General features: G+C 31.6%; 1 protein-coding gene across 2 annotated transcripts in view; it reads right to left on the bottom strand.

Annotated features, from left to right (window-relative positions):
• Tbc1d8-9 (TBC1 domain family member 8/9) overlaps nt 1-12,806 on the bottom strand; it is a 56,759-nt gene extending 43,953 nt beyond the window's left edge. For both annotated transcript variants that reach the window (XM_014429713.3, XM_014429715.3), the window contains exons 1-9: nt 12,623-12,806; nt 12,280-12,449; nt 11,683-11,847; nt 11,485-11,584; nt 9,761-9,947; nt 7,148-7,224; nt 4,603-4,659; nt 1,567-1,771; nt 1,281-1,486 (exon numbers count right to left, since the gene is read on the bottom strand). In XM_014429713.3, coding sequence (XP_014285199.1) covers nt 1,281-1,486; nt 1,567-1,771; nt 4,603-4,659; nt 7,148-7,224; nt 9,761-9,947; nt 11,485-11,584; nt 11,683-11,847; nt 12,280-12,449; nt 12,623-12,666 — 1,211 coding nt within the window. In that variant the 5' untranslated portion in view covers nt 12,667-12,806. The remainder of the gene's footprint in view (nt 1-1,280; nt 1,487-1,566; nt 1,772-4,602; nt 4,660-7,147; nt 7,225-9,760; nt 9,948-11,484; nt 11,585-11,682; nt 11,848-12,279; nt 12,450-12,622) is intronic.

The following is a 12,806-nucleotide window of genomic DNA, read 5'->3' as shown; positions in this document are numbered from 1 at the left end:
AAATATCATAAAACCAAATTTAATAGGAATTGCCTTACCAATCTTACAAATAAATAGAACTTAACAACTACAAGATGGTTGAAAATTATAGTGCAATCATTTATTCTTATATAAATATACTTCTCCTAGAATTTATTTTGACAACATATAAATCCTACAGAAAGAGATAATCCAATACATTTTATGGATTCAGTTAAACAATCACCTGAAACCCACACACGAAGAAGTAGTAAACATGGAACCAAAAATCTACATTACTCTAATCTTAACATAAGACATAAAAAAACCAACACTGCTCTAATCTGAACATAAGACATGTAAAAATTTAATACGAATAATTAACTTTTAAAAAATGCCATCCCGACTTATCCTCAATAAATTTTTGGTATTTCTCACAATAATGCCTATAATATACAGACTTTATACTGAAAACTTTTTAAACATCTAAATACGTAAGCAATGGGACTTCTTAAAGACTTAAGTATTTTATTTAATGAATATACACATATTAATTACAAATGAATAATGAGAACTACTAGGACATTAAAGGAGATATGTTTATAAAACTTGGACCGGAAAATCTGTTTAGAAAACTAAGGATTCCTTCTCAGTTCTAGCCAAGCCGAAACATTTAATTTTCTAAATACTTGTAGCAGCATATTACCTACCTAAAATATCCATTTCTGAATCATGATTCAATTCCTTAGGACACCATTACCTTCTATCAGCATAACGCTAGCATTGGGACTGATGCCCACGCCTGATTCACACAAAGCAACATTCTCTTCCCAGATACTTCTCCTAGCCAACCGATCCTAACTGTAATCCAACCTCTTAGATTATCAAATCAACAAATTTCATGTGCCAATATAATTATTCCTTTTCATGGCTAGATGTCCTATCCTCAGAATCCATCCTACTAATCCTGATTCTTTCCATACCACTGATTCCCAAATTGCTTCTACCTTCATTTAAAAAGGACCAAGTAAATTGGAACCTCATTCATCAAATACTAACCAATGGAATAGACCAGATGGTATCTCTAAAAACTCCACAAGATCTAGATGATGGATGAAATGAAAAATTGATCTTTATTCTGGGACTTGCAATAAAGGTCAAAAAGTGTAGATAAATACATATTATCATCTTCACAGCTTAATTAAGTTTCGAAAACTTTCTTCTTAAAGAAAATTTATCTTTCCATTAAAAGCATTAATTATACGGTAGTATTTTTCTCTATTTGCTTAAACTCTTTATTCTAAAAAGAATAAATAACATACGTTTCAATTTTGGAAAGGAGCTCCGAAGTTTTTTGAATAAAAAAATCTCTGTCATGAATCTGCGAAAATAGAAAAGTCGGTCTCGAAGCAGATCTAGTAGTTAACAAAACTGAATTATTTACAGCAGTATTAGAAGCATGATTATCCACTTTCTCTACATTTGAAACATCACGCAATGGAATCACGACGCTTACCAAGCCTTTCACCTAAAAAAAAAAAAACAAATAAAAATTAATATTATTTTTCATTTCTTAATCATTTCAAATATAGCTTCATTATGACTTACACGGCTGTCAAAACAAATATAGTTTTGAGAAACATAAATACGTCCCCAAACATGCCGTTTGTTGTACGGAGTCCACAAGGTGGCATCAGTGCTACCATCCAACTTTTCGGTAGCTGGCAAACGAAAAGTCAATCTGTAAGATTCTGATAGCGCCCTCGCATCCAAGTCTCTTTTCAAAAAGGACTGTTTTTTCGCCACATTTTTACTGAAATGGTCCAAAATATATAATTATTTAAATGAAAATTATATAATTATTTAAAAATAAATTAAAAGCATATTTTTTGTTTAAAAAATCTGTTGATATGATCAAAGCGAAGAGAGCTACATTAATTGAATAATGTTCGATACAATAATAATAAAAGATGCTTACATTTAGTTCTAATTTTAGTATATGTACGATCAAAGCCGAAAACAATCTGTTGGAGCATAGGATGGCCTATAGTGGCATAATAGGGGTATTTCACACAACACCAACTAAGGCATCAGAAATCTTACTTTCTCTAATACAACTCCATTTATTGATTAAAGGGGAAGAGGTACTTGTTTATTTAAGAATGAAAGATAATAGATGTTAAGTCCAAATACCTGCCCATTTAGGTTTTAAGGAGAATAAGATGGGGGTCACTCTAATTGGTTGAAAGACCCAAGGATCTAAACTCCTCAGTGCCATCTATGGTAAAAGCAGGGCAACTGCACATCATGGGGTCTAATCCCTAGCAAGTCTAAACCTGAGGACTCTTCAGAAACCTCTGGCCCTTCCCTACTCAGTTACCAGCTGTCCTGCAAGGAAGCCAGGAAGCAGAGCGTGGCTCAAGGGGGCACACAGCCCAGAGGTCAGCACATCAGCAGCAAGAACATGATTCACATACCAGGTGACCCACCTCATATGGGGCTCAGACGTAAGAACCTTTATTTCTTGTTATAACTACCACATGGTGACCCTTACCCTGACCAACTCGTCTCATCAGCAATAGTTCCCACAATCGAAATTAACTTTAACTAAACTAACTATATTATACTACTTAATTATGAGAGATAGTTGACCGTGGATGATGAATGAGGAGGATATGAATGTTCATACTTCTTTGCATTGTATAACTTTATTTTTTTAATTTTTTTTTTTTTTTTTATTTCATTTCCTTAATTATGTTATTTTGCCCACTTTTTCAATTACCTATGTATACATTTTATTTCATTTATATTACATTTTATTTTATTTCCCGCTTCTCTCATCACTTCATTTTATTAATTCTATTTTGTAAAATTATTCTGTTTATACTTTCTTTTTCTTTTTATTTTTTTAAATTTTTCTATACTTACTGTGGTTGTTATCTTGTTCTGTTTTTAGCCCTGAAGAAGGCTAGAAACTCTAGCCGAAACATTGGCACATTAAAATAAGTTAATCGTACTTATTTGTGTTTTTCATTGACCGCACCCCCAACCATCTCCTCCTCATATATTATACTACATTTAGCTTACTCCCCCCTCCACCAGTTATTTTACTTTTCCTCAATACATATTATTTTATTTTACTAATAATTTTGTTTTTATAACTAAATCCTAATTAACTTTATTTATATTGTCCAATACATCATCATTTTAAGGCAATGCTTGGGAGCAATTCCTCATTAGGCATTGTCAGGGACTAAGTCCCCACAGTAATACACAGTCTCAGTATAAGGCAGTACCAGGGACTAAGTCCCCACAGTAATACCCAGTCTCAGTTAAGGCAATGCCAGGATCAAGTCCTCATTGGCATTGTCAGGAAATAAGTCCCCTGAGACAGTACATAATTTTATTTTCATGGAAATGTTAAGCACTGAAAACTTTACGATCACCCAGGAAGCTTATTATTTAATACTAGCAGGCGGTCTTGGTAAGTCCAATTTTTAACGCCCAAGGCCGACACAATAGACATTTGAAAGAGATGGAAGAACCTATTGGCCATTTGAACATAGCCAGTGGTGAAAATGGAGCAACCAATATTACAATACATACTACCACTGGATAGAACATCCACTCAGGACACTTAAGTTAGCTACCTACACTCTAAAAAAGAGGATTGGGTACAGGGTTCAATAGAAACCAAAAGAGATCACCTGCCCTGTTTCACTGATGGCTTAAGATTCGACAGTCAAACGGGTCCAGGAGTTTATATAAAAGTTTAATAAGCTTCCAAGTACTCGACTCTTATTCAAGCAGAAGTATTTGCCATTTTGTCAGCCAGCTACCTTTCCACAAATCATTAGGTGTGAAAGGACAAGTATCATCATCTTTCCAGATGGCCAGTCTGCCCTTCAAACTCTAAAGTCAGCTAAAGTCACTTATACTTTGGTGAGAGAGTGCAAGCACGCATTAGTCACTGGCGGGCTTAAAGAAGCTAAAGTTAGTGTGGGTCACTGGACAAAGGGGAAATCCTTGGGAATGAGAAAGCTCACCAACTCGCTAGAAGTTGCCCACCTTTAATGGGGTCAGAACCATTCTTAGGCATTTTTAAAAGGCATCGGTGTAAAGAAGTTTCGGTATTTTGAAGTTGGTGATAAAGCCCATCATTTATGTAGACAGGCCCCGGAAACTACTCTACATCATATAGCAGACTTTGACCGCTGCACGTCACTAACATATAGTCTTCTTGGCTGCAATAGAATCCTAAGAATGGTTGTCTATTTTAAATTTCATTAGAAAATTAAAAAGATTCGACAAGAAGGAATAATAGCTAATATGAATATCATTCCATTGGTCTGTCTTGGGGGTTGGCTAAAAAGATCAATAGGCCTTGTCAGATAGATTCACCCCCATCAGTACCTACATTTAGATTCAATCATCGGAACCTCATAATTTAGTTAATATTATAACGTATAAGGGTACAAATTAAACTAAATAGAATAAAAGTAATAAATCAAAGATGTAAATAATGTTTCTAATACCTCATATTCAAACAAGATAGTAATAATCAAAATCTAATATCTTCAAATTAATGCAAATTATAAATCTCAGTTAAACAAAAATCAATCAGTTAGTATAAAAAATATTTACCTCATTTTATTTAACAGATCTTTATCTTCAGAAAATCCAGGTTTTTCATCAATCAATCTATAAAATGATAAGAAAAAATTTAAAATTATTAATCAATATTTATTTATGTTACTATAAATCTTGAAAATTTTTTAGTAAGGAGTTAGTTAAGGGTGTATCTTCCTTGAAGATTATTAATCAAATTTAATAAGGTTTAAGGTCCGTTTCAGAGTCTATTACAGCAATATATCAGATTTATTTTATTTTATGAGGATGCATATAATGTATAATTATTAAATTAGACTAAAATATAAATAAGTAAAAATTGTTTGGTTGTATAGTCAATTTATAAATTATGATGTGCTAATTATTTATATGTATAATTTACTATTAAAAAAAAAGGCTTCTGTACCTCTTAGGAAACAGCTGATAGTATAATAATAATATTTCTTCCACTATTAGGGGTATTCATGATCTTTGGTTTAACATGTTAAAGCGTGTTAAATGGAAAAACTCATGTTAAATCGAAAAAAATTGCCTTCTTTTACCGTGGTAAAACGAAATAACATTTAACATGGCTGAGAGTCTGTTACTTGGTCTGTTAAATGGAGAATGACGTCACACAATAGACCAGTTGAGATCGCTGCCATTTTTCTTGTGACAGCTCAGTTCTTTCGTGTGTTTGTGGTATTCATATCCCTGTTATTAAACCAGAATGGATAATTTTAATGATACCTTTGAGGAAAAAAAACAGTAAAAAAAACAATGTAATTTCATTCTACTATCTGAAAATTTGTAAACGCTCGCCAGATAAAAATCTCACTATATGAACCATGTAATTATTCTTAAGGGACATATGTCCCAGAATAAAGTTATTTTTTCATTTCATTTCATAAGCTAAACTTTCACACAAATTCCACTTTTCACTCACTCTAGGCATGTTGTAATCAATTACTTAAATCAAAACTGAAGTAAACAATAACATGAGGGTCTGGAACGAAGGTTATAAACAAAGGCTTATACAATAAGTTGCTGAGAAAATCCGCTAGGGGCTCTTATGCATTTAACGTTTAACATGACTTCAAATAGGGCTGCTCACAATCTTATAGTTATAACATTTAACATGGTAAAACATTTAACATTTAACACAACATCATGAATACCCCTATTATAGACATTAACAAATGTGTTTTTAGTACATGCTAATTTCTATTGGTCACCTCCTCTGCCCTGTACCTATAGGGACATTACTGAGGGATACCACTTGGCTATCTGTCTCTCTCTCCTTTTGTTAGGACCTACATCGAACTGGCTACCCCTTCATGACTGTAAGCAAATACCTTACAGAGGGAGTATGCATTCCTGCAAGAACCTAAAATGAATACCTTTAGGACTTGCCATCCACTTCAAATATATGAGTGGAGTTTCCATCCTGTGGGGATTTGTGATGAATACACGTAAAACTTGTTATTCTCCATGTCAATTTACATTCTATCCAGCTTACGTTACCTACAGAACATGCATTGTCAAGACATTCTGAAGAAGAGTACCTCACCTCTTAAGTTGGCACTTGAACAAATTATACTCAGTACCTCACCAATATAATTACTATGACAATTATTTTAATATACATTTAATAGTTAAAAATTAAAATAATATATATATTTTTTTTCCGGTTGGTTCAAGGGACCCTGTAGATCTTTGGCCGTTCAAATCAGCCTTCTCCAATCCTGCCTGTCTAGGGCTACTGCTTTCCAATTTGCTGCATGCAGCTCTATCTATAAAGTCTCTTGCCAACTATATTGACATCCATTGCTGTGTAGAGGTGTCCGTATGGAATGCTTCGAGTGACATGTCTCGCCCATCTTAACCTCCTTGCCTTCATATCAAGATATTGACTGACCAGTCTCTCCAAGCAGTTCTTCTCCACCATACGTCAAGGATCTGATCCCAGATCCCTCTTTCTGTTCAAACCTCTCGATTCTGCTTTCTGGGGTAACTGTTAGAGCCCAGGACTCACAGCTGTATTTCAGAGCTGGCTTTATCATGGCATTGTAAACCCCCAGGGATTTCAGTATTCTTGATAAAGAGAAGGCTCTGTTTGCACTAGTTATATGCTGGTCTATCTAAGTCTGTTAATCATTTATTGATGTTATTATGAAGCTGAAGTATCAGAAACCGTCACAAGTTTTTAATTTAATATATTTAAATTTTAATTTTAGAAATATTTATTTATATAATTAAAAAAAATAACTAACACATCAAATAAATTATATGAATATGACAAAATAGTTTAAAATAGAATAAATATGACGTACTGCTGTATTAGGTTTTTGTGGTGGTTAATGGACAAAGAAGTGTAGACATGGACTGGCAGTAACACCATGAAACCTTGGAGGTTATTAATCAAGCCTTTTACTATCATTAATATATAATGTAACAAGATTTTTAAAAATTTCATTTAATTCAAAAAATAGCTATTCAGCCAATAAAAAATTACTTTAGTCCAGAAAAAGTATAAAATCAAAATTTTGTAAAAGAATGACTCGATAAAATCATTACTTACTGTTTCATGGCTATGTTAATCAACTGGCTCATCAAATCAAAGGTTTCTGATTTTCGGAGAAACATTGAAAAATAATACTGAAAGAAAGCATTAATTAGTTCATTGAATATCATAGTTATTTATAATGTTTAAATATAAATATCAATTAAGTAATCAAACAATCAAATAAGTACTATCAAGATTGAGCAATATTTTAAAACATATACACTAACAAAACTAATTTTAAAATTATTAATTATACAAAATTAAGGAAAATAAACATCATTTACAACCTCCAGTTCTTTTATAAAAGGAAGATGGTCCCGATGCATCAAAATCACTCAAATAGTAATAAAACTATTTCTTAATACTAAATGTAATAAAATAAATAGTTTTAGTTTTAGCCCATAACAAATAGTTTTATTGTTATTTGGGTTCTTTTCACCGCAACAGGACCATCTTTCTTTTATATACTACACATGGTCTATTAACAATCCTCTAGTTTACTGCTTTCCTTTATCAAAGCGGCATAAAAAAAAGTGATTTACAAGGTACACAGTTATGCAAACTGTGCAACAAGTCATTTTCAAATTCTCACTTGTACAAAAAAAAAAGTTTTGACAGAAAATTCGTAGCTACAATCAACATAGCCATACTTCGAGTCACTTTCTTGATCCACTCTGCAACAAAATGAATACCTAGTATTATTCTGGGGATGAGCAATGCACAGTTCTGAACACACTATCTCCCACCAATAACAAAGGTTATCTCAGAAGTAAGGTCTGTCAAAGCATAATTTGTCAGTACAAGAACAGAGCTTGTGTAATCTTTCACCACACCAATGCACATCTACCCTCCACTTCACCGAACTGCTGCATTTGATAAATCATTTTTTACCTGAGCTGTATTTCACTGGAACTTCATTCCCTCTAACATACGTCATGTACGAACCCTTCACATATTCAAAACTCTTCTAATTAACTATCTTTTACATCACCAATCTAATCCAATAGAACAATAGAAGAGATAATTTGTAAGTACCTTTTTGTTTTGTTTTTATGAATTTAGTCAGTTAGTTTTTTAATTTTTTTTTTTAATATGTATCTAAAATTATTTACATACAATTTTAATATAAGTTTTAATTAAGCGTGGCCACACTTTTAATTTTACAATAACATATATTATAAAATTAAAAGTACCTTATAATTGTTGTAAAGAGACCTAGTCCCGGAATAATAAACCTTTGAAAATTTTTTATTCCATCTCTCCTCCCATAACCTTACTGGCATACTCAACTTAAATTCTTCCTCTTATCAGTTATACTGAACCCTGCATTAAAAAAAAAAAAAGGATAAGGATGCAATTAATAAGGATTCTAGGAAATGGAAAAAAACATCATCCTGAAGTCTATTTAATGAAATATCTTGTTTGAGACAGGTTTGTTTAATAGTTATAATAAAAATATCCATATAGTCTCACAATTGTTTATTTTCTAGTAACTCCTATGTTTCAGCCATTCTCAAGGTTCTATCAACTTATTTACAATATCACAGCTAACATTGGTTATCAAACTGTTACAGGCTATAATTCCTTAGTCAATAACCTATTATCTAACTTATTATAATTATTCAGTTTATAATGTCAATTACAGTCTATCACTTTATCAACAATACATTGTACTATCACTTTATCAACAATGAATTGTTATTAATCAATAATGGGCTATTGACTAAGATAAGACTTGACAAATGCATAATAGCCTGCAACAGTTTGATAACCAATGTTAGCTGTGATATTGTAAATAAGAAGATAAATCCTTGAGAATGGCCGAAACTAAGGAGTTACTAGAAAATAAACAATTGTGAGACTATATGGATATTTTTATTATAACTATTAAACAAACCTGTCTCAAACTAGATATTTCATTATATATACTTCAGGATGATGTTTTTCCATTTCCTAGAATCCTTGTCAATTGCATCCTGATCCTTGTTTTTTTTTTAATGCAGGGTTCAGTATATCTGATACGAGGAAGATTCTATCTAAATTGAGTTTAATATCCATATATTTTTATTATAAATAATTATCCAGAAGGATAAAACAAGAGTGGAACAGGCAGTCGGCAACACCTCCAAAAGGGACAACCTTGAAGACTTTTCACTTCCTAATAGGCCCGACTATTTAAGAAGCAGAATGGATCCTCCAGGACTAAGTTCCGGCTAAGCTCTATGACTTAAGATGTTGACCCCCTATACCTTAACTGCAAGCACACCATTGTGATCTGCACCATGTTTGAAGCATTGAGAACCAAACTGCGTACTCTACATCCTCTCAAAGAATTATTCGCCATAGCTAGTGACCAACAATAACTACCCATACAACAAATATTTTTTACACAAATGGAAAATGGCAGTAGGCCTAGCCCACTTGAATGTTGGCAGTAACTAGAAAGCTTCAAATCAGATGCCACCCAGAAGACAAGGAACGGAATTAATAATTTTACAACAAGGAGAAGTAAAGAAAAAAACCACAAAATCATATGTTTGCTGTTGTAATGCTGTATTGTAGAACTACTATAGTATAATATAGCAATATCTTGAATTATTATTTTTTATAATTATATTGAGTACAAACCTCTTTTTCTCGTGTTGAGACACAAATTGATTCAGGAAAGAAGTAATTATTTGATTTTTCTAAGTCAGTAACATCAATCCACCTTACAATGATTTTCACTTCCTTTCCCAAAATATATGCATAAAAGCATAAATGCTGGACGGATAAGTACATCCAACCTTGAAATGGAACTTTGCCATCCCAATAACTGTAAAGGAAATATATTGATACATTTATTTAATAATTTAAAATAAGTAGATTTAAACAAAGATGTCTTTATTGTTGATTGTTTAGAGGGTAGTGGAACTTATTTGTGTTTACTACTCCACATCCCCGACTATCTCCTAATTTTAAAAAACATCAAGCATGTGGGCCATTCTCAAAGAAAGCGGTAGTTTTGAATTCAAATTTTCAGAAACATAAAAGTAATCCAATCAAGTTGGACAAATTGGGATTGCTCACATAAGCATTTTAATTAATTAAAACTCAATGCCCAACCAATCTATAAATATTTAATTTATGAAGAAAATAAATGAATTAAGAGTTACGTCAGGATCATGTCTTTTTTCCAATACTTCTCTGGATTGGTGGGAGGTTTAGAAAAGAAAAAGCAAGCTAGTTTTCGTAACTATGCATTACAATTTTTGTATAGAAAATAATTTATTTTTCCAAGAAATGAGAACAAGCCAAACCATTTATCATTTTTGTAGGAAGATAGTCCAGGTGGCTAATTTTTTTTCAATATTTTGCACATTTATCGACTGCCACCCAAACTATCTTTCAACAATCTACTTCATACAATCAATTATCTCCTTCCAACATTTATTATTTTATTAATTCTACAATTTACCAGTTGATATGTTGATTATCATACTCAATTTTAACATATAAAATCAAAGATTACTATCTTGTCATCATTTCCTTGCTCTTGAATTTACATAAGTCAGGTTAATTGATGTTTTGGGCACCTGAGTAATATGTTAAAATATATGGTGAAAAAGTATAAGTGGAAGAATTAAACTTTGATAGCGAAAATTCGAAAAACAAATAAGACAGGCCCATGACTGCAAAGCTTGGGACCCTCATATTTTAATCATAGTACCATAACATATTTGTTCTAATAATGAGGACTATCATCTTTTAACATACAGAAGTATTCTGATTTATGCATAAAGAAATGGTTTTATAATTTAGAAAATCTTGAAGTTAGGAAGACCATGCCTGGACAGGACAGACCAATGAAATATCGACAGATTTAATAAATTTTCAATTGAAAAGAAATATTTTATCACTAAAAGAAAAAATTCACTCTTAAAAAGTTGTTTGCACTACAGTTAATGATTTTCCAAGTAATCATAAAAAAGAAACCACCAACTGTTTCGACATCACATCAGCCCATTTCTCTGAGAATGGTCCATACCAAATAATATATAAAATAATAAAAATTATCACAAATGGAATTCATAGACTACAATGTATTATAAAAGTCAAATTAATCTATCATCTGCAAAAACGTAAAAGTAGCCAATATGACTGGTTCTCCAATTATTTCTTCTTTAAAACAATAAATAAATGAAAATTCTGAGTTTTACTGATTTTCTAATAGAAAGACAAAATGTGAAAAGCTATTGAATGGTTCTAAACCTAACCACTTAAAAAATAAATAAGAAGTTCAAGGTGGTATGATTTATAACCACAAACAAACAAATTCCCACATTAACATGTCAAAACAATAAGAAACATACCTGCATGAATAATAACTAACAAGCTTATCATCAGAAGGCAAATTGAAAACCCTTCGAAATTTTTTTGATTGTTTCCTATATTCTTTTGAATCTTCATCAACTATAAAACAGAGGAATAACATTATAAACTTAATAGATAAGAAATAACAATTACAAACTTAGTAATCATTCATAATTAATAGTGAAAGGTACAGTTACCATCCAAATCTTTATGGCAAGAAGAAGCCACCATAGATTCAATTTTGCCACAAACAAAACCCGTAACATCTTCTTCTTTTTCAAATGCTTCCAAACAGTTTAGATTCTTTTGGAGCCATTCCCAATCCTTTTGAATTTCTGGCAAGGTGAGGGAGCAAGCTATGGCTGGAATTAAATTTTATCGGTAACCATTATTCATGCAAACTTAAACTTCAAAGTATAACAACATAACACAAAAGAAAGTTTTTTACTGCCAATCATTAGATCTATCATTAAAATGGAAAATATTTGGGTAATTGTACAATGTCTTCAGCACACTTGCATAATTAAGGAAATATTACACCTCTGTTATTTTAATAATGAGTGGGGACGGACTGAACTATAAACTTTGAACTCAATTTTTATTACAATTCAAAACCAATTTAGTACTAATATAACAAAAAACAAATGATGATAATTAAGAAAATGAACACTAAATTAAATAGAATAAACAATACAACAAAAGGATGCAACAACAAACACTATTAACTAATGGTAATTCTGTATTTACAAACAAAGAACTTGACACTTTAAGACAAGATTAAAAAAAAAAAATACCATAATAAACTTCAGAGGTTGGAGTTTGATGGAGTATTCGATAAGGTGGAGGTTTTGTATCAAATACACTGTCCAAAGTGCCCACAAACAACGAAGAGAGGCTATTGCTATCCTTCCCATGACCTTTTCTTCGTTGTAAAAGAAAATATACACTTGATTGCTCTGTTACCCTTTAATCATAATAAACGACATAAAGTAAATAAATAAAAAAATTACACTATTCTTCAAATAGTTGAAATGATACTTATAATAATAATATAAATACAAGATTCAAACAAGACATTATTTTCAAATGTTTACAAACTAATGCACTGAACTTGTTATCTTATCAGTTCAAACCTACCAAAAAGCATTAGCAATCAACACTTCCTTAGGTTTAATCCACATCTTGCAATGTTTAATTAAAATTTATACCCATATTAAATAGGATACATATCTTCTGAGGTTCATCATTCAAGGCTTGTTAAAAATCAAACATTAAATTATAACTTGGAGGTCTGAACCAAACCTAGCTCCATGGGACACAA

Source organism: Halyomorpha halys, unplaced genomic scaffold, assembly GCF_000696795.3.
Source record: "Halyomorpha halys isolate HHAL.00 unplaced genomic scaffold, Hhal_1.1 Scaffold816.1, whole genome shotgun sequence".
Taxonomy (NCBI): domain Eukaryota; kingdom Metazoa; phylum Arthropoda; class Insecta; order Hemiptera; family Pentatomidae; genus Halyomorpha; species Halyomorpha halys.
This window is presented reverse-complemented; position numbering and strand designations above follow the sequence as displayed.